The sequence below is a fragment of the Pipistrellus hanaki genome (assembly GCF_964339955.1).
Source record: "Pipistrellus hanaki genome assembly, chromosome: 13".
Taxonomy (NCBI): Eukaryota; Metazoa; Chordata; class Mammalia; order Chiroptera; family Vespertilionidae; genus Pipistrellus; species Pipistrellus hanaki.
In genome coordinates, this window is record NC_140515.1 from 53,642,195 (window position 1) to 53,667,495 (window position 25,301).

The 25,301-nt window shown below is 44.6% G+C and overlaps 1 protein-coding gene across 1 annotated transcript in view; it reads right to left on the bottom strand.

The window, feature by feature from the left end:
• Nucleotides 1-25,301, bottom strand: part of ULK4 (unc-51 like kinase 4) — a 198,324-nt gene that overhangs the window by 114,660 nt on the left and 58,363 nt on the right. Inside the window, exons 23-25 of the mRNA XM_084902535.1 lie at nucleotides 24,981-25,032; nucleotides 24,742-24,886; nucleotides 12,790-12,882 (exon numbers count right to left, since the gene is read on the bottom strand). Coding sequence (XP_084758661.1) covers nucleotides 12,790-12,882; nucleotides 24,742-24,886; nucleotides 24,981-25,032 — 290 coding nt within the window. The remainder of the gene's footprint in view (nucleotides 1-12,789; nucleotides 12,883-24,741; nucleotides 24,887-24,980; nucleotides 25,033-25,301) is intronic.

Consider the following 25,301-nt stretch of genomic DNA (forward strand, 5'->3'; position numbering starts at 1 on the left):
GAGCTAAACATAAATCATAATTCTAAACACACTTAAATGATTTACTAGGGGAAATGTAACATTTTCCACAGGAAAAATGTCTTATTTGTTTTTTAAAAGGCAACTGTAAAAAGAGGAAGTTGTTAAAATAATGACCACGATAATCACAATACTTAACCATTTTTACTATTATCTTAAAATAGGAAACAAAGGATAGTAATGAATGACAAGCTCCAAATAGAAATATGGAAATAACAAGGCATTAGTATAGTGTTAGTATCTACCTGTATACCGTATTTTCCGGCGTATAAGATGACCTTTGAAACGAAAAAAAGTCAACCGAAAATCGGGGGCAAAAGACGAAAATTGCACAAAAAATATCTGCAGATCTTGACGGCAAAGTAAGTCTTTTCTTTGAAGTGGGGGGTAGTCTTATACAGCGAATATAGGCCTAAACCTGTTTTAACTGTAAAATTAGGGGGTCGTCTTATATGCCAGAAAATACGGTATATAAAAGGCTAATTTGCTAAGTGTCCTTCCCATCTTCTGACCGATCGCTATGACGTGCACTGACCACCAGGGGGCAGACGCTTAATACAGGAGCTGCAATGACTTGGCAGTGGTAGTTCTCGGGTAATGCATCCTGAAACCAGAGAGGAAGGAGCCCAATTCCTCACAGCACCGCACAATTCCACCTTTGGCCATGGGTTATGTTGTTGCTGGGGCACTATCGGCCCCAATCTGGTTTACCATACACTTGCGTTTGCTTTCCACACCCTGTACGATAGCAACTTTGCAGAGTGCCCTCTCGACTCCAGAACCCCTTGTGGGATGTTGGAGAGCCAGTTTTGGCCCGATCCCCGCAGGCCAGGCCAAAGGACCCCTACCTGCTGGAGGGACCCAGCTAACACCGCAGATGCTTTTCAAGCCACAGAGGCACCATCCCAGGTGTGACTGGCGGGGGAAGGACCTCGGGAGGTTGACTAAAGGTCATGTCCGGCCCCTCTTGCCCAGTCCCGCCCACCAGCCACCTTCTAATTAATTTCCTTTCAATGTACATGAATCCATGCACCGGGTCACTAGTTGTTTCTATAAATATTATAAAAATAGGTAATTTTCAATTACCCAAGAATTTAAAACACGACCTTTTAATTCATTGCCTTATCACTTTCAAAGTCTTTTCTCACCCCACCCTCAGGTGCCCAGTTGCTAGATAGTTTGTGACTACTAACTGCACCGCCACTTCCCAAATCACACCTTCAAGCACCCCAGCTACCCAGCTCAATGGCCCTCCCTCCGCATGGCAGAGAGCTCTCACACCCCCTGGGGGGAACATTGCAGGCCGGATCCACTGGGGGTGCGGACATCCCCCTTTCTCCATCAGTTATCCATCCCGCAAGGTCAAGGGTCAGGGAAGCTTTGCCAGTAACCTGCCAGAAGTAAATACATTTTGCTTTGCAGGCCACATGGTCTCTTTCAAAACTGCTCAATCGTTGTGAACACAAAAGCAGCCGCAGAAGATAAATGAACGAATCGGTGTGGCCGTGTTCCGGTAATATTTTATTTACAGAATCAGGTGGTCGGGATGTGGCCCACCAGCCTCTGTGCTAGATCATTCTCATCGATGAAACGTCACTAAAACACCCCTCATCCTATAAACCAGCGTTTTTCAACCGCTGTTCTGCGGCACACTAGTGTGCCGCGAGATGTTGCCTGGTGTGCCGTAGGTGCAGACAAGACAAGAATTTTATAATTTTTCACTATTTTGTTTACTTAATATTTCATAATAAAGTAATTATAAAATACTTTCTTTGTGTTTATTTGATTCCTATTCAAGAGAATTACTTTATATATAGTCAATATAGGCACAGAGTTAAATTTTTTAACATTTTCTAATGGTGGTGTGCCTCGTGATTTTTTTCATGAAACAAGTGTGCCTTTGCCCAAAAAAGGTTGAAAAACACTGCTATAAACAAGCAAAAAACCACTCTGACCCATCGTCTCCCTATTTTTCAGCTGCCCTTTACAGCAAACTCGCCCTGGGATTATCGATCTTCCCAGTGTCCACCTCATCATTTCAACCCCAGTGCACTCCCAGAGGCTTCTGCCCCCACGTGCCACTGGAAATAACCTTTACGCAAGCTACTCCCGCCGCCGACTGAAATGGTTCCTTCTCCGCCCTCACCTTCCTGACACGCTCAGCAGCAGGTGGCACTGTCATCACCCCTGCCTCTGAGCGTCCCGGAAGCCAGTGCCCTGTTTCTTTCATAATGAAGCTGCATTGACACATGTGGCCTACTCCCCCACACGAACCTTGTGCCCTTCTAGAAGAAGTTCCCACCACCCTCTCCAAATCAGGCGACCCACTCCCTCACTCTCCGCTCGCCCACCCACTGGCAGTCCTCTGGGCCACTCCTCACTGGCTGAACTGGTTTTTCATTGGCTTCCCTGTGTGCTGTCTATTCCTCCGTGCAATCACCAGCTCCATGAAAACCGGGACCCTGTCCATACACCTGGGTGAACATAGCTATTTGTGGAGTGACTCGCTGAGGGAATGAATAACATTAACTTTTCCTGCGGGTAGGAAAACATCAAAGCTGATGTGCTCTCACCTTCCAGGATTCCGTGGTGGAAACAGACTCGGAAGAAGAGAAAAGCAGCAGACGACCCTGCTTGTGGGCAAGAAAGAAACACGTTCGGGGGAATGCAAGGCAGCATTCCATGATAATCACAATACTTAACCATTTTTACTATCATCTTAAAATAGGAAACAAAGGACAGTAATGAATGACAAGCTCCAAATAGAAATATGGAAATAACAAGGCATTAGTATAGTGTTAGTATCTATCTATCTATATAAAAGGCTAATATGCTAAGTGTCCTTCCCATGGTCCGACCAGTCGCTATGATATGCACTGACCAGCGGGGGGCAGATGCTCAACACAGGAGCTGCCAAGCTGCAGTGACTTGGCAGTGGTGATTCTCAAGTGACACACCCTGAAACCAGAAGGAGGCGCCCGGTTCCTTGCAGCACCAAACAATTCCACCTTAAAAACAATTCAGTTAAAAATAAGGATCTCGCAGCTCCTATTCCAACACAGAAGCAGGAACTGGGAATTGCTGTAGATTGCCACCTCCGAACTACCAGGGCCACTCTGTCCAAAGACTTCAACTAACGCTGGTTTCCGACACGTCGTGCAGTGAGTGGCCCCACTGGCAAAGGGCCGTCTCTGCCAGGCCTGAGCCCCTCCCTGAGGAAAGCTGTCACTGGAGTCCACGCAGGACACAGGAGGAAAACAGAAATGACCGGCCTCCGGCACACAGGGCTGGCTGGCATGAGAGTACGGATTCAAAAGAGTAACTTGTTTCTAACGAGAGAGGAACCGTCTCAGTGAACCCACTGACACCCGCAGAGTAAGGACAGGCAGTGACGTGTTGACCAGGTCACTGTGACTTCAGGGGAAACATCTGTGACGGTAAACAAGATACAGGTAAACAACGAATTCAAACAATCACTGTTGACTGTCCTCACAAATAAGTTTAAGAAAAATGGAATGCCTTGGATCAAACCCCTAAGGTCTCTGGTTGGTGTCCTTCCATAATTCTATCAGGAACAGAATTCGGGGGTCAGATGGGAAAATTAATTTAACAGAAGCACTTCTGTAAAAACTCAGCCGATGTACGGTCAGGAGTCCCAACGATGAGCTATACCCTGATTGGCACAGTGAGGAGGGATTTCTGCCCTGTGAGGGTGACTTCCATCATGAGCAGAGGTGGGTTTGAAACCTAGGAGGACGAGGGAAGGAAGAGGTTGAACTGACCCAGGAACCTGGTTTATCTTACTGATCAGAACTGCACCAGGAGCTGCCACCGTGATGACAATCAGAGGAACAGGTGTCAGACCCTCATGATGGAAGCAGAGGGAAGCCAAGGAGCATTATGGGCTGGCTGCTATTGGAGCCACATGAGGCCGAAGATGACTGTTGGAGAACTGAGCCACTCCTAGAGGGAGATGCAACACCATGACACTTAAAACAGTCCAACTTCAAAGTGTACTGTGATGCCACCTGAGTTTCCTTAAAAAGGTGGCTGTGCAGGGAGGGGCAAAGAACAAGGCAACAGCAGGAGGTCTGGATCCCAAGGCTTGTTGCTTTGTATTCTGGGGTTTGGAGCACAAATTCCCTGAAGGGCCTCCGTGTCCTCAGTATAAAATGGAGACAGGTCCAGGGTACTAATCACACCCTTTTGTTCTGTATTGCTAACTCCAGAGAGAATACATCTTCCCCACAACCAGCACCGCCGCCCCCCCGCCCCTCCCCCCCACACACACACACAACCACCTGCTTTACACTCTGGGTCACTATTCCCGGCCCTCACCACCCCCAGCACAGGGACCAGCCCATGCCCTCCAGAGCCCAGGGAAATTACTCCAACTAGCTAACCCTCAACCAGCTCACCCAGTCCATGTCCTCCTTCATTTGTAAACTACAATAAAGGCTCCTGTGCATTTCCTCTCACTTCCTCTGCCTCCCGACTGCCCCTGGGGCTTCCTCCCAGGGCTCCCTGGGCATGGTACGCCCCCTCCTCTTGGGATCTACGAGTCTACAGTAAAATATCTTTTCAAAGGCAGGTGTTTCCTGATCTTTGACCTTCCCAACCTGAATAATTCAAAAGCCTACATTTTAAAACACCCAGATGATCTCCAAAGCCCCATACAGCTAAAAAAAATTCTAACATTTCTGCACTCACATGAATAAAGGAAAAAGGTGCTATTCCTTAGGTCAGGGGTCAGGAAACATTTTCTGGAAAGGGCTAGATAGTAAGTAGTTCAGGCTTTGCCAGAAGCAAGGCCTCTGTCTCATACCGGTCTGTTGGTAAGTTTACGTTCTTTTTTTAAGAACATAAACACTCTTACTGGGCAGGCCACACAAAACCATATTGCAAGCCAGCTGACCATGTGGGCCACAGTTGGCCAATCTCTGCTTCAGATGAATGGGAAAGTCTACAGGCCTAAGGATGCCTTGAAAACACAAAAAGACTTAACCCAATCCCTACTCAGATGAACATCAATCTGAAATACATAAATGGGGAACCACCATTTGTAGAGGAATACAACAAACCCAAATAGTCACCTAAAACCATCCACTTTTGACACAGAAATGGCTGCTAAGTGGTCATGGGACCATGAACTCACATCTGTGTTAAAAGAAAACAACGAGAAAAGATCACCTTGTTGAAATAAGAATCCTGCCTAGAGTCCAGTGAACGCAAACTCAACAGGGTCTCAACCCAAAAATCCTCTACAAGAAAAACACGTCCCTGATCTAATTCACTTATAGATTCTGGATTTCTAGAACAAGGCTAAGCAACCAAATGACCGGTCACTATGATGTGCACTGACCACCAAGGGGCAGACACTGAACACTGGGGCTGCCCCGTGGTGGTCAGTGTGTTCCCACAGCAGGAGTGCCGCTCAGCTGACCAATGAGTGCTGGGCGCCATGCTCACGGCTGGCAAGCGCAGCTGCAGCAGCATGAGCCTCTCCCGCCTCCGCAGCAGCGTAGCAGCAGCAGGCACAGTGGGGCTGGAATGAGTGGCAGCAGCACAGCACCAGGCCTGAACTTGGGATCCTCCCCGGCCACCTGGCGCCTCGTGCACTACTACATCCCTCAGGGATGTCACAAGATCCCTGGCTGGCCTGTGGGGATCAGGCCGAAATGGTCAGTCTGACATCCACCAAGAAGTCTCAGGTTGCGTGAGAGCACAGGCCAGACTGAGGGATCCCACTGGTGCACAAATCCATGCACCAGGCCTCTAGTAATATATGTACAGCCAAGTCTAAACTCTTCCTTTAGGATGAAAGATGCTATTTTTTTTAAACATATTTTATTGATTTTTTTTACAGAGAGGAAGGAAGAGGAAAGTTAGAAACATTGTTGAGAGAGGAACATCGGTCAGCTGCCTCTTGCACACCCCCCACTGGGGAAGTACCCACAACCAAGATACATCCCCTTGACTGGAATTGAACCTGGGAACCTTGAGTCCACAGGCCAACACTCTATCCATTGAGCCAAACCAGTTTTGGAGGAAGATGCTATTTTACTAAATTTTCAATGACAGTTAACAATTTCTAATGGTAGAACCAAGAAAAAGTATTGACAAAAGAAAAAGAAAATGCTAAACTTCCCAGAGTAAAACAAAAATTTTATGCTCAATCTCAGTGGAAGCGCACAAAGACCTCAGCCAGAGTGACAATTGGGTCAATTTAAATTTAATTTCCAAATTCTGCTTAAGCAGTATTGAAGTCCCAATAACATGTGCTGAACAAGTGTACAGCACTATAATCCTAAATCAAGGCAGAGAGAAGGGGAAACAAAAAAACAAAATTAAGCAAAGGAAGTTTTTGATTTGCAGGATGATGAAAGGAGCTCAAGATGGGCTCAGTATTTGAAATCTTTTACACTTGTTTTATCCCGTGAAATGACTCTACTAGTACTTTAGTAAAAAGTGCAGAAATGGACCCAATTTGAACAAGTGGCCAGAACAACAAACATGGACGATGCCCGTCAGGGAGGAAAGAGAAGGTAAGGATGGGTCTCAGAGGTTCCGTGCTGCTGGAGAAACCCTGCGTCTGATTCTGCGAGTGCGGGGAGAGAATGGATGGGAAAGGCCCCTCACAGCGACCCTGGAATAAAAGCGGGAGCCTCAGGGACATGGAGATTGGCTTGCTTCTCATTATGAGGCTTTTTTTTAATCCCACAGCCACCTGGCGAAGCAGCAAATTATTTCTGGAGAAATCAATTCATTCTAATTTTAACACTAAAATTTCACTTTGTTATAGCTATTTCGCTCATCGAGATTCCATCAGAGGAAATACCTGTGGAAATTCAGCTCATTGAAGGAAAAAAAACACCTAACTGGCTAGTTTAACAACAGGAAGACATTCCCAGTGATTTGGGCTTTTTCTTCTGTCAGACTACTAAGTGTCCACTAGAACCTATCAGAATATGGCAAAACCTAATTTTATTAAACTATGTAAACTGAGAATAAAACGCAAATGGAAGCCCCCTGTGCCCGGAGTGTTTTCTGATGGCTCCCACAATTGTTATCCAACGTCAGACAAATACCACATTCTTTTTTCTTTTTCTTTTTTCTTTTTTTAATATATTTTATTGATTTTTTTACAGAGAGGAAGAGAGAGGGATAGAGAGTTAGAAACGTCAATGAGAGAGAATCATTGATCAGCTGCCTCTTGCACACCCCCCACTGGTTATGTGCCCACAACCAAGGTACATGCCCTTGATCAGAATCGAACCCGGGACCTTTCAGTCCACAGGCTTATGCTCTATCCACTGAGCCAAACCGGTTTCGGACACATTCTTTTTCTTATTGAAAATATTTTTCCCATTACTTGGTGGGGTGTGGAGTTCTGGTTTCAATCCACATCATCCAACATTTCTATCTTCTGTCAAAGGGGTTATCTTGTCTAGAATTCTTCCTTCAACATGCCTTCCTCTCCTCAGAATGAAAAGGAAGAAGAGATGAGAAAAGAAGAAGGGAGGATGAGGAAAAGAGGGAATGGTTTTACAGGATTTTCTGTAGACTATTTTCCAGCTGAGGGAACTTGGGTACAGAGAGGTTCAGCAACATGGCCAAGATCATACAGCTAGTTGGGTTAGATCTTTTAGGTTCTCCCATACGCTCTGACCATGACTGTGTCTTTGAAGTCGTTACATCTCTCTATATAAAACCCTAATATGCAAATAGACCAAATGGCAGGACAATTGGTCACTATGATGTGCACTGACTACCAGGGAGCATGTGGAACATGGCAGGACTCAGCAGCAAAGCACAGAACATGGCGGGAATCGGCCAAAGTGGGATGGTGGAGCAGGTGGAGGGGCGAGGGGCGCCAGACCAAGGTGGGGCGCCAGTCGCTGTCATTGGGGCAAGCCTCTGGTAGTTACTGAAAATTGTTTGCTCCCACACACCACGGTCCTGCCCAGGGCTTGCACCTGCTGCCAGCACCGGCCCAGACTGCTCAGCATCATCAGCAGGTGGGAGCAGCGGCTATACGCCCCAATCACCCCTGAGGGCTTCTCCACCTTCCCCTGCTCCTGAGGGGCAATCAGGGCAGCAGCCACCGCTCACACTCACTGCTAGCACTGGCCCCACTCGCACCTAGTGCTGGCATGGGCCCCAATAGCTCTGTGCCCTCAGCGGTGCGAGCAGGGCCAGCGCTATCAACACGTGGGAGCAGCAGCGGCAGGAGCAGGGCTACCAGCAGAGAAGGGACCAGGGCCGTAGCGGCAGGAGCATGGAGAAGGGGCCAAGACCCATCCCTGTGCCCATCGCAGCCTCGCGGCCCACTGTTCCTTTCAAGGTGCACAAAGTCATGCACTGGGCCCCTAGTTGTTTCATATAATTCTATCTTCTCCACTAAACTCTCTAAGTGCCTTGAAGGTGAGAACTTTCTCTTAATTATCACTTATCCTGGTTTTCACTCAGTAGTTGCTGATTAGATGTTGGTTGGATGGATGGATGAATGGATAGCCAAAAAATGAATATAAAACCAATGAGGGAAGTCAGCTGAAGTCTGTAAGGGCAGAAGTATTTTTCATTGAAGGTTACACTTTGGGTTCACATGGACTCCATTTAACAAACCCCTGAAACTTCATTCTTTTAAAAGACACTTGTGAATCCTGCCATAAAACAAACAGCTTTAACACTTTTCAAGCAAATTAAAGTAATAATTCTTAGATAAGAGCATAAACATTTTTGTTTTTTGTTTTTCAGTTCAGGAAGAGAGCTATATTTTGCTCTAAAAGAACTCAAGAAGTTAAAATTTAATTTGTTTGCTAAGGAAGATTTGCCAAAACGAATTATCTCTTAATGGAAACAAGCTACTGGGGCACTGTTCTCTCCTCAAGCAACAGTTAGGTGCAACCTACTGTAAAATTAAGCAGAGAGAAAAGGGCAGTGCTCGGGGGAGTTTAACACACTCCTTCTAACAGTAAAATTGGACCAACGTGGTAAGCAATTTACCTTTCTGCTATAAAACCAATAATAAGCTAGAGTCACCAGGGCCATAGTGATTTTTAAGAAAATCCCTGTCAGGTGCAATGCAGATTTGATCAGGCTCTTGTTCCTTATCTGAGGGGAACAGCAAATTCTCATTTGTACTATGACTAAGCTTTTGAAGACTTCTTTATCCACCAAGAATCCTATAAGAAATCCTATAAGAATAAACCCAGTAACATAATAAATGCTTCACCTGACGCAGGATGGTTTAATGTTATTATTGGCACTCTAAACTCTTAATGCTAAATTAAGATGAAAATCCTTCAAAGAACAGAATGCTGAAGAAGCCAATAAATGAGTTACATTTATAACAAAAGGTTTATGGTTACTTTTATACTACTAGAAACCGATTTGGCCGTAACAATAAAGGAATTCTAGTCTTAATATACACTTACAATCAAGCATTTTGCCTAAAACCCTTGCCACTAAGTCGCTGGGGGAAATGTTATAGGTTACTATCGTACACACTTTCCAAAACTTGGGTGGGTGATACTCTTTTCAGGGCTAGGCCTAACTTTGGGATAAAATAAACAATTAAACATAGAACCGTTATAAAAATTGACCACAAATAATAATAAAAATTTACAAACATAACAGAAATATGATCTGCTCACAATGCAATAAAAACTAGAAATTAACTAGCAAGGGGCCATTTCCATCTGTCAGAATGGCAATGATGGACAGGGTAGACGCTAAGCTGATAAAGGTTTGGCACCAGCGGGCCCTTTCCTACACTGCTGGTGGGGAGCACTAACATCCTAGACTGAGGCAATTCATCCCCTTCCAAAACTACAAAAGCTCGGACTAGCGGTTCCCAAACTTGCTTGCACTGCATCACCTGGGGAACTCAACATACCTGGTGCCTGTGTCCAGCCCTAGAGGTTGGATTTAATTGGCCTGGGCTGGGCCCTGAGTCTTACACTTTCCAGAAGATTCCCCAGAAGATAACTAATGTGCAGACGAATTGTGAGCTTATATACCCTTTGTTGAAGCAAATCCAGTTTTCATTATTTATGCGACACATACATGTTCACACGTGGTGAATGACCTATGGCATTAATTATAGCATTGTTCTGTAATACCAAAAGATTAGGAACACAAAAATGTTCACCAGAGGGGGCTTGTTAAGTAAATGCTGGATATCCATCAAGTGCAGTACTACGTGTCTCTCTGGAAGAGGTGAGAAGTATGTGAATTACATCTCACTAAGCCGCTCTGTGTGCTTGAAGAGGTGCAGATGGCAGACAGCACACTCATCTACGGAAAAATTAACACACGGTGGGAAAAGTAGCCATCGCTTAGGTGAAAGTTTGCTTTTCTCTGTGTCCCCTTTCAAATGCTGGCATTGGTAATGTGCTATGTGTTAACTCTCTAAAAATGTATTTTAAAAATTAACATGACATAGAAAATCGACCAGGTCATATCACCATCCAGCCAACAGAATTTATAAGCCAGCATCCCAGGGGGCATGAGGGAATACTTTGGGATGACGCAAATACTCATCTTTAGCGTATGTGTTTGGGGAAATAGACCTATCTTCCTAAAATGAGTCACTTTTGCCGAAACCGGTTTGGTTCAGCGGTAGAGCATCGGTCTGCGGACTGAAAGGTCCCAGGTTCGATTCCGGTCAAGGGCATGTACATTGGTTGCGGGCATATCCCCGGTAGGGGGTGTGCAAGAGGCAACTGGTCGATGTTTCTCATTGACGTTTCTAGCTCTCTATCTCTCTCCCTTCCTCTCTGTAAAATATCAATAAAATATATTTTAAAAAAATAAATAAAATAAAATAAAATGAGTCACTTTTACTCTATGTAAACCATACCTTGAAAACCTGACTTAAAAAAAACAAAACACACACACACACACACACACACACACACACACACACACACGCACACTTCTTAAAAGACAACCTGACCTCTCGCACAATGCTGTGAGGAATATGAATAAACTGGTTTGGAAAATTGCTCTGCTCTTGACCTCTGGGGCCGCACTCAGAACTGAGTCGGGACAACTCCCACGTTAACGTCCAGCTCCACGAGAGGAGCCCCGGGACAGAACGGGGATCCAGAAAGAGCCCTGCCGCGGCGAGGTGGCCCAGTGGTGGCTGGGGAATAATTAATTTCAGTTAACAAAACTGGTCAGGTATCTTTGTGCTCAAAATTGATCTTGCCCTTTCAAACTGCTACATGGAATTGTGTACTACGGCTATAATATTAATTGAAATTTTTTCTCATTAAAAAAAACTAATTGCCCAGGTGGAAATCAGTGTGCCAGGTGGCACAGAGATAATGAATTAGGTGCCACTGTGTGTTTCCCTTCGGAAATGAATGTGGCTGCTCACAGCAGAAGCGAATGGCCTGAGGGCTGCCTCCGCCCAGCACTGCAGATGGCCCAAGGGCCAGAGCACCCGTTACCGCTCGCTGTGAGTCAGTTCCACTGTGCCTCGTGCACTGGCACACCCATATTGTATTGCTTCATATTGTATTGCCTCATATTGTATTGAACGGTTTATTAAGTCGCTGGGGTATTTGCAGACTATTACTTTGGGTCAGACTTCCCCCAGGATGGATTCTCTCTACAGACAGTCTTTCTTGTTCACAGGTGACCTTAGTGATGGGGTGCACTACTGTGTAGTACAGTGGTTATCAACCTTCCTAATGCCGCGACCCTTTAATACAGTTCCTCATGTCGTGGTGACCCCCAACCATAACATTATTTTCGTTGCTACTTCATAACTGTAATGTTGCTACTGCTAATGAATCATAATGTAAATATCTCTGTTTTCCGATGGTCTCAGGCTCTACAGCAACAGTTCTCAATGTGTGGGTGTCGACCTGCCTGGTTTAGCTGGATAGAAAACAAAAGGAACAGAGAACCTAAGACCATCGGAAAACACAGATATTTACATTACGATTCATTAACAGTAGCAACATTACAGTTAGGAAGTAGCAACGAAAATAATGTTATGGTTGGGGGTCACCACGACATGAGGAACTGTATTAAAGGGTCGCGGCATTAGGAAGGTTGAGAACCACTGGTTTAGTACTTATGTGGTAGGAGAGCAGACCAGGGGACACCCAGGTGACCGTGACCATGACCGTGACCTAGTGCCTTAGCTGCTGTAGGTGCACCACGCCCACAGATGGCCCTAACCCCAGCAGCCCTCAGAGGTCACCGGCGCAGCTACAACCACTTTTCTTGTTTTCTCTTCTCCTCTGTGGACCTGGGTGCCCTCAAACAAACTTCACGAGACTGAAAGCTGTGGTCATTCTCCTAGAAACTAGTTCCCCAAACCTGGCATCGTTGCACGCAGTATCTTCAATAAAGAAAAGCTCCCCATTACTCCCCACAAGCGTGCCAACTGCATACCATGGCGGAAAGTAACTGTCTGAAAATACCGCAGCGACTTAATAAACCGTTCCGTACAATATGAGGCAACAACGATTGACATTTTAAAGAGGATTATGTGTTAGTTTTTTTCTCTTTAAAGAATTTATAATTTTAAAGCATCAAAAATGCCACAGGATGCCAACTCCAATAGGGGATAAAACGATGACAAGACCCCAAACAGCATAAGTGACCGACGTTACAAACCATAAAACATGAGAAATTACCACTCCGGCAACTCAAGCGTTAGACTTGCGGAATCTCATCCTCTTTAACGTTTGTAGGACACATAAGTGCATCCCGTAGAGGTGGAGCGAGAGACAGGCCTGGGGTCCGTACCTGGTGAGGGCAGGGCTGTGCGCGGTCATGGCCACCAGCAGCTTCAGGGCGTAGGCCGGGACCGGGCCGGGCTCCATGAGGACGTGCTCGTACCTGGAAGGACAGGGGATGGGAGAAGCACTCAGCAATGTCCCTCCTGAGACTCTCCTCCCCACACAGAAACAAGACGCTGCAGGTGCACAGTCTGACAGAGTACCGATGCCGAAATAAAGGTCCGGGCTCCCGGGTCTGCGCTGGCCAAGGGGTCGAGGACACTGTCCGCCTCCCAGTGTTGTGGAAGCTCAATGAGACAATCCACTTGGAACCGTTAGGACTGAGCTGCCCGCACAGCAGGGAACGTTAACATTAGGCGGATGCTTAAGTGTTGGATGGATGGATGGACGGGTTGATGGACGGGCAGATGAACAAACTAACCAACCAATCAACTGTGACTTAACTATCTGGAACCACCACCAACTTAGAGGCAGCTAACTATCTCCAGAAAATCCAAAATGTATCTTTAAAAACCCATGACACGAAGCAGATGCTGCTCATGGAGAGAATGGGCCCCCAGCTTATTCACAGCCTGTTCGCTCTCACGTTGAAAATCGTTATATAACAAGCCTAGATAAGCAGCCCCTGAGCCCACAGCCGTTAAAAAGGAGTCACGTAGCGGGAGGAGAGGTACAGCCAGGACTTAACGCCCAGGAAAAACCAGAAAGCAAACCCGGCCTCCACACAGGGGACAGGGCATCGGGCGCAGATCATGGCAATGAAAAGATCTGCCCATGTCGGACAGATGAAACACAAAATACCAGATCATTCATAACCAAGTCATAAACAAAATATTAAGAGATCAAAGGAGAACTGTGTATTTAAATGAGTAGCACAACCAAGCATAATTTTTAGAAATGAAATTAGGAAATTTTAGGAAAACAATAAATTTTATCACATGAATAAAACAAAAATCAAAGAAACTTTTTTAGAAGTGATAAAATGCACCTGACATCTGAATTGAACTTTTTTAAAAAAAAAAAAAAAAAAAAAAAAAAGGAACAACTCAGCACACTAGAGAGAAATCATTTTTCCTTTCTGGAATAGTCTTACAAAATACAAAGCCCTGTCTGGCCGGCGTGGCTCAGTGGTTTAGACATCAACCTATGAACCAGGAGGTTATGGTTCAATTCCCCGTCATGGCACATGCCTGGGTTGTGGGCTCCATCCCCAATAGGGAGCATGCAGAAGGCAGCTGATTGATGTTTCTCTCTCATCGATGTTTCTATCTCTTTCCCCCCCCCCCCGCCCCTTCCTCTCTGATATCAATAAAAATTTATTTTTTAAAAAAGAAAAAGAAAAACATTGAGGAAACATTACTGACTGAAACACAAAGGTGTTGAGGTTGTGTGAGGCTGCCTAACCTTGAAACAGGAGGGAAGAAGTAAGTCTATATCATCCTGTGCATGAGAATTTTTGCAAAAAATATTGCTATATTTTTCTCCCCTCAGAAAATGAAGGGTAAAATTCACAGCAGACATGTTCCGAATACAAATACTGTGTATTTTGAATGTATTTTAATCAAAGGAAGGTTTGTAACAGGCAGCAAGAACTAGCCAAAATGACGCTGTGATTTATTAAGTTTGTCTTCCAAAGAGAGATAAAGCAGCTGGACTGGTAATAACTGGACCTCAAGCTCTTCTGAATGCCACTTGGCAGGAAAACACAGACACAAAACAAAGATAAGCCTGGGCTCCTGGAAGGGCTTCGCGGGAGGGTGGCCAGCGAGAAGCTGCCCACAGGACAGACAGGCCCTGGGGAGGAGGACTCCACGGGCATGGGCCCGGCCAGAGTGAGACCACCGTCCACATCAGAGCACACTGTCCAGGAGGTGGCCCAGACCCCACTCTCCCACTTTTGGGGTCCTCCCCAAACCAAGGGCCTTTGCTAGGTCCCAAACAGCTGAAACCCAGGCAGGACAAGCCATGAATCCTAAATTCGCATCTACCCCGACGGAGAGGAAGCATCCGAAAGTCACCCAAGGGATGAACTCTTTTCTATCTTGTCAAGTACCTGGAGCAACCCGCGCCCAGTTAGGCAGGCTGCAGGAAACTGGCCCCGCCTGTGTGGATAACTCGGAATTACTGAGAAGCTGTTCTAGGGACGTAGCCCAAGAAATGGCCACGTAGAAAGAAGAACCTGCTTCGCTGGGTGGTGGGGGGCCTGGGGGTCGGGCAGAAGCACCATGTCATAAGGATCCACTCGGCTGGGATCGAGCCACAGACTCACTTTTCACATCCCATGAAGTGGACTCTGAGAATTTGAGGGGAAAGAGGGAGTCTAGATTGTCCAAGAAACTCTAGGAGAAATAACAATGAGGAAGATTCTAAATAACAAACTAAAGTACTTTGCAAAACCGTGCTATTACCCAAAGGGAGAGATCAAGAATACAATGTAAATTAAAAGGAAGGAAGGTGGCAACACTGGACAAGAAAGTAATCTTAGAAAGGGAGTGGGAAAGAACGGTCAGGCTACGTCTTATAAAAGTGCATTGGCAATAAATAAAAAATCTAAGCAAAAAATTTGTAAATCTGTAAATATTTACCATGCGTAAATATTCACATTTTCTTGGGTGAGAAGACCTTTAAAACATAACAACAAATGAGAACTGAATGAAGGGCAAGTTTTTAAATACTATATATATATATATATATATATATATATATATATATATATATATATATTTCTCAATGGCAAACCACCATAAATAAATCACAAGAGGAAAAATTTTTTGCAAAATGTTGGTAAAACAAAGAGTTGATATTCTTAAAATATAAAGAATTATTGCAAACCAATAAATATCCCACCAGAAAAGAGGACAAAATCCAACTAAGAAGAGTATCAGTGGCCAAAAAGCATGGGGAGCGAAAATAATCAGCTCACTAACATCCGAAGGAATGAATGCGAGTCCAGCTGACAAGGAAGAGCAACACAGGTCGTTTCACAAAGGAATGCTGGTCACGCAAGCTGGTCGTCATTGTTAAAAATAATTTGCCAAAACGTATTCAAAAGCCCTTACCATGTATGTAACTATTAACACAGTGACTCTACACCCAGACATTCAACAAAATGAATAAGTCTGCACCGAAAGCTGTAGTGCTGAAAATGGTCTTTGTAGCCATCTCTTTAATAGTGAAACACTGGGAAAGCCTAGATGATCAGGAACTGGGAGTTGTTTAAATGATTTCCAGTGCATCTATGAATGTAGGGGTAAGGAGATTACAAGATAGTCAAACACATATCTAGATAAACACATATACCTAGATAATAGATAGGCGATAGATAGATAGATAGATAAATAGATAGATAGATAGATAGATATAGATATTCCCAGTATGATGTCTCGGAGTAGGGAGTTCTAAGGAGAAACTTTGAAGAAGCACTAAGTAAATCTCACCAGAGATGGAGAAAACATAGGGGAGTAGGCAGATGTTAACATGAAATGGTAGACAAGAAGCAAAACACTGAGTGTCTTGGATGGCTGCGTAAGTATGTTCATGTTACTTTCTTCTTTTGTTTGTTTGGGGATTTCTTTGAATCCTCATTTGAGGATATTTTTTCCATTGATTTTTAGAGAGAGTGGAAGGAAGAGGGAGAGAGAGAGAGAGAGAAACCCAGATGTTAAGAGATACATCAATTGGTTGCCTTCACATGCCTGATCAGGGCCGGGAGCCTGCAATCGAGATACATGACCAGAATCAATCCCAGAATCCTTCAGTTTTCTGGCTAACGCTCTATCCACTGAGCCAAACCGACTTGGGCTATTGAAGTTACTTTCTACAACCTTTACACGTAAAGGTTTCTGAGCAAGGGAATGACGAAGAAGGAAGGCAGTGTGATCAAGTGTGTATCTAACAGCATGCAAGATGAAGCTGAGGCCCAAAGAGGGGCTGGAGATGTGAGGGTTAGATGGAGAACAGGCTCCAAACAAAGTGGGGAGGTGGCCTCTACCTTGGGGGAAGGACAAGCGTTCCCCTGGATGGCTCTGAGAAAGGGGTAGATAGCTTACTCTTTTGGGCATTTGCTGTAGAGTCTTCTCCAAAATTTGAAGTAGATAACATCTTTAGTCAACTCCAAAATTTTATAAAATGAGAGTGGGTATAAATTAAGTTAGTAGTCAATGTTTTGATATATTTCCTATCTTGGGATTTTATGTAGCCTGAGTTCTATATCACACTGCTGTCTTGCATAAATGCATAGATATTTAAGTAATGGATACATAAGTGAATGGAGAAATAGACATGTGGGTAGAAAGACTGACAGCTAAGTAGATATATATATATTTTTTTAAAGTGAAAAGATAGATACAACTTCAAAGTATTAAATTTTATTTCAGACATAAGCTCTCATCTCTTCTGAACTCTCCAATAAACTCAACAGCAAATTTTCATTATAAAGGTATGAAAGGCTAAGAAAAACAACTTCAAAAAAAATCAATACTCAAGGTTTACAAATTTGGATAATTTGGAGTTAATAAGGATATTCTTTCATCCTTGATCAGAACAATTCTAGCATGCTAGTTCTCTGGATAACATTAGGATACTCCTTTTTGGTGCAAAAATATTTGACTTGTTTTATCTGCAAATAAATTTTTTCTAAGGAAAGGCTAAAAATTAACTACTCTCGACTATTCTGATTGCCATCCAAGACGGCCAAGTTCATGCCTATGTAGACAGAGTACTTGTAGTTAAAGGATGCAATACAGAACCATTGAAATGTCCCTTGACCCACCAGCATAGAAACCAAACTCAGGACTTCTGCTGGTCATTATTCCAGAGGCAGATAAATAACCCTGTGTGTTGCCATCGAAAGGGTAAGGCGATTCTCATCTGCAAGGAACATGATTCTCAGATTCTGAAAACAAAGCCTTAGTTAGCCGTTTATGGAGTCATTATGGCGCTGATAATTGTACAGGCCACCGGAGAATAATAAAAGGGAAAGGCAGTGCTCATTTTCCCCAGGAGGGACATGCTGAATGCCATATTGTCATAAAAAACATTCTCGGCACATTTATATCAGCACGATCCCTTTTCAATACAAAACACTCGAAGCTATGAGAAAAGATGAACAGTAAAATCCTCGGTGGCCAAGTGGTTCCAGTCACCGAAGGAGAACTGCACAGCCAATGTTTCCCTCGGCTGCCACCTGGCTTAAGGCCTTCCCTGGCTGTCCTACCAAACACAGCCCCTCCCTGTTCACCTCACTGTCGCTCTCTGTCCCCTTAATCGGTTCTCTTTTTCTTCACGGCTCTCACACTGAACTGAAATCATCTTCTATATTTATGTGTTTACTGCTTTGTCTTAACCCTGGCATGTAAGCTCAGTGAGAGCAGGAATTCAACCTTGCTCGCAATAGTACGCAATATATGTATATTTATTGAATAAATTAACTAAGAAAGAAAGGAGGGAAGGGGGTGGGGGAAAGGATTTCAAACATCATATGCACAATCACACAGCGTGGTACTAATTATATTACTTACATTTGTAGGAATATTAACATTTCCTCTTCCCCAAAATAACAATGGTGTGCCTCCTGAGTGAGGAACCCAGTCCCATTCACAGTTAAATACTGCAAGAGAAATGCCCTCCCTTATGTAACAACCCCCCAAAAATGTTCGAACAGTCAACAAAAGACTGCTTCAGTACTAAGATTTCACTGACAATGACTCTGAATTCAACCTCTGAGAAGTGCCAATTTTAATTAATAAGGTCACTCTGGGCTTAAGTTCCATTAAAGATTGCCTGTTCTCTTCGGCATGAACCTTTAAAATTAAATCCTTCTCCCTGCTGAAGACAACGCCATGGTAATTTTCTGAGGATGTATGGTTCTCTTTCTTCCCAGAAAACAAACTTTTCCTCATTGTTCACACAGATAACTCAGTTATATTATTGGCACTCCAACTATCTTGAAGAAAGAAGGAGAAACTGAAAGAAGGAAGAGGAGGAGGAGGAAGAGAGGACAGGGCCAACTGGTGAATATGAATATATTCCAATCACAAGACTCAGATTCATCACCAATGACCAACATCACCAGCTTTAACATGCAGTTTAGTCAAGCTGGTGGCAGAGAGAGAAATTGCAAATACGAGGGAGGTTTGGCAAACTCTTGCTGACTTGAAGAGGGAGGGGCCTCCTAAAGGAACATAAGGCAGCACAGAACAAGGACTTCTGTCCCACAACCAAGTACTGGGTAGGAAGACTGCATAATCTCAGAAGGAAGGTGGGGAGGGTGGGTGGATGGGGCGTGATCAACCAAAGAACTTGGATGCATTTATGCATATCCTATGGGCACTGACAATAGGGTGGTGAGGCCTGGGGTGGGGGGCAGAGGTGGGCTAGAAAAAGTCAATGGGAGAAAAAAAGGAAATACATGTAATACTTTCAACAACAAAAAAAATTTTTTTTTTAAGTACTAGATAATGGTCTCAGAGAAACAGAACAAATGGCATATCTGAGTCCTAACCCAGGACCTGTGAATGGAACCCTATTTGGAGAAAAGGTCTTTTTGCATGTTGTTAAGGATCCCATGATAAGATCATCCTGGATTTAGGGTAGACCTCAAATATAATGACAGATATCCTAATAAGAGAAAGGCAGAGGCAAATGTGAGACAGACACACAGAGGAGAAGGTCAAGTGAGGACTGAGGCAGCAACTGGAGTGACGCTGCCATAAACAAAGGATGGCGGGCAGCACCCAAAACCAGGAGAGAGGTGCAGATTCCAGGTCAGACTCTCCAGAAGTAACCAACTCTGTTGACACCTTGATGCCAGACTTCTGGTCTCCTGAACTGGGAAAGAGTACATTTCTGCTGTTTTAAGCCAGTCCGTTTGGGATCATTTGTTACTGCAGCCCTAAGAAACTAATACAAACTGCGAGGAACCATTGTGCCAGCAACCTGAATGAGCTGGGAAGCAGATGTCTCCCAGGCTTCAGACCAGGACTCGTCCTAGTGGACAGACACCTGGTTTAGGCACCATGAGCTCCGCAGCAGAGAACCAAGGCCCACGGGACCAGAGGGCCTCTGGCCCAAGGAGCGTGATGTAACAACAGGTGTCGATGGAAGCCACTGACCGTGTTCACATCGGTGAATACTGACAGGCCAAAGTTAAAATTTTGATGGTGAGCATCCTTTCCTTGGAAATGAACTTGAGTAGCACTTCAAGATTGTGATCAAAGGAACACCAGAGGTCTGGGAGATGTTAACAGCCCACGGGAAAGAGTGTCTGAAGGTCTTCTAATTTTTAGAAACGCTGAGCTGTGGGAAGTTAAATGTGTGAACTGAGAAACTCACAAGCAGAGGAACAGGAAGCACATAAAATGTCCCTGAAGACACGTGTCCCCAGGCAGGCCGATGAGCAGCGAGGAAGCCTACAGTGAAAACAGGCAGCCTCGATGCTTATTCAATTTATATTTAAGTAACATTTTTATTTGCACGACCTACAAACTTCTACGGTTAAAAAAAAATATATGACTAATGTCTGAAATATTTGGCTCTACCAGACAGTACATTCCGTAAAGGCAGTGACTGGGCCTCTCCTGTTCACTATTTTATTCCAGCAACGAGAAATATGCCAGTGAAATAAGACACATTCAATTAGTGTCCATGACTATCAAACGGGCCGGTGGAGAGAGAGAACATTCTCTCCCAAGCTCATGTCACACAACTCTCACGTGCAGTCTCTGCTGGAAAGAAGCTGGTCAGCTCACTGCCAACTCCTCTGCCTCTTCCACCTCCTGGCTTCCCCCGTTCTTTCCTGGGGTGCCCACTCGCTTTCTATCCAATCACAGCCAGGTTTCATAACTCAAATGCCGCCTCCCTATCAATGGTAATAAAATCCTCTACGTACAAAAGGCACAAATACTTGTAACTTAAGTTCATCTCTTTAGGAAGCAAAGCATGCACACTGGGAAGAGGTAATGGGTCTCTGATGTTAGTTCATAGTTTAAAGGGTCATGCATGGTATTTATGATAGGTACGGTGATGTCAGCCTGACCAGGTTGCAGGATACCCAGACGGTGGGTCAGGCGTCACTCCGGGTGTGTCCCCAGGGTGTTTCTGGGGAGGTTTATGCGTGAGTCGGCAGACCAGGGAAGCAGTGGCTCTCCCTAACGTGGGCGGTCCTCACCGGTCACACTGAAGACCTACATAGAGCAATAAGGCTGAGGACGCAGGAACTCCTGCTGCTCCCACTGCCTCCTGTTGGGCCCCTGGTCTTTTGCTGCCTTTGGACTTGAAACATCAGATCTTCTTGGGTGTCCAGCTTGCCAGCCTTCAGACTGGGACTTACACCAAAGGCTTTTCTGGGTCTCAGGCCTTAGACTCAGATTGGGACTTCTCAGCCTTCATAAGCAAGTGAGCCAATTCCATACAATAGAGAGCGCTCTCTCTCTCTCTCTCTCTCTCTCTCTCTCTCTCTCTCTCTCTCTCTCTCTGTCTCTCTCTCATATATATATTCAATATATATGTGTGTGTGTGTGTGTGTGTGTGTGTGTATGCATCCTATTTGTTCTGTTTCTCTGAGAACCATATCTAATATTTAGTTTAACAAGGTATTTATTCTTACCACTGAGTTTTCATTCACATCACACAACAGTTCTGATAAGCACCTTGAACACAGGTATTACATGGTCTTTAACAAGATTAAATTGTTATCCTTCCTTAAAATTTTTCCCAGAGCTAATAGAAAAGACATCCCCTCTCTCCCTGGGACCAGCGCCCAGGAGCCGTTTCAACCTCTCTGAGAGCAAAGCCGCACAGGAGTGGCAGACGGAGATGGAGACACATACAGTTCTCTAGAAAGGAACTCAACCCCCGAATCCAGCGTTATGTGATGCCAGTGCAAGCCCTGGACTTCTCAGTGAGTAAATAATTATTTTCCCAGTTAGAGTCCAGTGTTATTATTTGCAAACAAAATACTCTGAACTAATACAACACTCTCCTGTAAAAAAAACTGGAGGGCCACGAAAAGCCTGTCGCCTTGGCTTTATCCAAAGAATTAAGGTAAAAAAAAAAAAAAATGTTAACAAAATTAAAAGTACTGACAGTAGTATACCTACAGTAGTCCCCCCTTTATCCACAGTTTCGCTTTCTGCGGTTCCAGTCATCTGCAGCTGAAAATATTAAATAAAAAATTCCGAAAGCAATACTGAAGTGTTAATTTGTGTGCCGTTCTGAGAAGCATAACGAATTCTTGCACCATCCTGCCCGAGATATGAATCCCCTTTGTCCTGAGCTTCCCCTCCGTGCATCTCCCCACCTGTCAGTCACTCAGTGGCCACCTCTGTCATCAGGCTGGCTGTCACAGTATGGCAGTGCCTGTGCTAAGAAAGCCTTATTTTACTAACGATGGCCCCACAGCGCGGGAGATGCTGGCAATGGGGACATGGCACAGAGAAACCACAAAGCGCTTCCTTTAAGTGTACAAAGGTCAAAGTTCTCAACTGAGTCAGGAAAGAAAAAAAAATCATTTGCTGTGGTTGCTAAGAGCTATGGTAACAACACATCTTCTATCCATGAAATTGGAAGAGAGAACCAGAAATTCGTGCCTGTTTTTGCAGTCGCACCTCCAACTGCAAACGTTACAGCCACAGGGGTGGTAAGTGCTTAGTTAAGAGGGAAAAGGTGCATGCCGGTGTGGCCCAATGGTTGAGCGTCGACCTGCGAACCATAAGGTCACGGTTCAATTCGTAGTCAGAGCACATGCCCGGGTTGTAGGTTTGATCCCCATTGGCAGCCCATTGATGATTCTCTCTCATCATTATATTTCTCTCTCACACTCTCCCTTCCTCTCAGAAATAAATTTTTAAAAAGCTTTTAAAAAAAAAAAAAGAGGGAAAAATTTGGGGGTGGAAAACACACACAGAAAGCATGTTCCGATGGATGGCAACAATTTGCACGAGAAAGCATTGAGCCTGTATCAGCCAGGGATCCCGGAGATGAATGACACCCGCCAGTTACTGCACTGAAGGGTGGTTGTACAGACCCAGGAGCAGGCTGGGCCTGAGAAATATAAAAGCTGCCAGAGAGGCTGCGTCTGCCAAGGAAGAAGCTGCAGCCGCGTTTCTGACAGAGCTGAAGGATGGATTGGGGTTCAGGGCTATCCTCAGTCTCAGGCATCCCAGGGCCTTGGAACATATCTATCCCCTGCAGATAAGGGGCTACAACATTTTCCAAATGGAAGCAGGTGCCACAGAGTTCCTATAAACTAGAAACTTCATAATTGTAAGCCATTATATTTATATACTCACTACTGAAGACTAGTTTTCCATTATTAGCGATTCTAAACTTACAATTACCAAGAGTTATCTTCAAAAATCAAACTTCTTGCCAAGGCTTCCAGTTTTCCAGAGTTAAAGTGAAAGGAATACATTATCTTTCATTTTTTTTAAAAAATTTACATAACACTGATTGAGCCACTCTGTATTTGCCAGGCAAGCAGTCAGCATTATACATTTATTGGCTCCTCACTTCTCTGAAGTATCTACTATTGCTATTATGGTACCATTACAATCTGCATAGGAGAGATTCTAATAATGGACCTAATAATACCCTGTTTCCCCCAAAATAAGACAGTGTCTTATATTAATTTTTGCTCCCAAAGATGCGCTAGGTCTTATTTTCAGGGAATGTCTTATCTTTCTATGTGCTAGGTCTTATTTTCGGAGGATATCTTATTTTCGGGGAAACATTTGTCAAGAGGGTACTATTTCCCACACTGAGTTAGGTACTATTATCCCATTCTATAGATGAGGAAACTGAGGCTTAGAAAATGAAATGCAGAGCAAGACCTGCCCTTCACATCAGAATCCATCTACAGCTTTGCAAATACCCCACACCACATCCCAATGGATCCCATACTGTTATCCAAAGTGCATTTCAAGTTGCTTAGTGAAACCTGAAGTCGTCTAACATCACTCTTGTTCCTGAATTGTCATGTGGCTCACATCTGTATTTTCCTCTTTAATTCCTCATCTCTAGAAAAGGTGAGGATGCACCTTTTTTATTGAAAGAAATAGTACAAAAGTCGCTTGGTACAAAAGTCACATTATTAGGCGTCTGTCAGGAAGATGTTTATGATTATGTATAACCAGTTTGTAAGTGTAAGATGGCACCAAAAGCATTAATCCCATGACACAAGGCTCTAAGCTTATATTTACCCACATAAATACCTGCCATTCACACACTGTCACACACAACATGCGCCCCTCAATGGCGGATACACTCTGAAAAATGCATCGTTAGGTGATTCCGTCACTGTGCGCACATCGGAGTGTGCCTAGACAGACCTAGGTCGTGTAGCCTGCCACACACCTCAGCCAGGCGACAGCCTGCTGCCCCGGGCTGAAGCCTGTACAGAACGCTGCTGCTCAAAACAACGTGAGGTCAGACCTCTGTGATCACCCTCTTGTGTGTTTGCTATGTGAGTGATGGAATAAAAAGGAAAAGATAACTCTTTCTGATGATTCCTACATTACCTGTTCGACCACCCCGTATCTGCAGCTAAACTTCATTTCCATCACAGGAGTTTGGGGGAAGGAAGCTTTCCATCTCTGTCATTTCTGGGCAGGGCCCAGGAAAGTCCCGATGTCATCTTCCAGCAGTCTTATCATGTTGACCTTGAATAATAAACCTCACCCCTGTCCCCAGCCATAATCACCTGTAACTCTGCATAATCTCAGAGTCTGTAGAACACAGGAGAACCTCTAAATGGATATTTTTCAACATGGACAGAGATCCTCCTGGGTCCCAGGCAGTGTAACAGTTATTGCCTCTGGTCCTAGCCTCCTTACGGTGAGCAATAAGCACGTGGACATGAATGTGAGGACAGGGAGACCCCAAGGCCAGCGGTGGCCCTCGTCCGGCCGCGGCATCCTGAGTGGCCCACACGCTCTGGGCGAGTGCAGAGCACGGTACTCACTGGGGAAGGAGGACATCTCTAATGAGAGCCAGAAGGTTGCTGTCGGAGTCGATGGGTGCAGCCTCCTTGCCATCCCCGCCCTCCTGGTTCACCAGCAGAGACGTGGTTTCTGAGAGCAACCGCAAGCTGAAGAGCCTCCACTCCACTGGAAAAGAAAGAACGCCGAGAGTGTGACTCCATGGAGATGGAATGGAACCGAATGTGTAACTGATGGAATTCTGGGAGATGTGGTCACTTACCATTCTGGCTTTGAACCAAGGAGACCAAGGGTGGCAGGATATAATCAACAACCTACAAGAAAAGGTATTCAAGACTCAGTTCAGACCTCCGCACACACGGGCTTGATAACAACCACTATCTATGTCTTTTTGTCCACTGACAGAATCACTAATCAAAGGTGTGAGGAAAAAGGCAACAACTAAATTTACCCTGGATCTAAAGTCTGCATGACATTTAATAAACGACCAAGCTCACGTAACTGAAAAAGTCCCCGGTAAAAATGACATTACAATCATCAAAACCTTCAGGGTTCATGAAAATAACTTTAGTATTTAATGCAA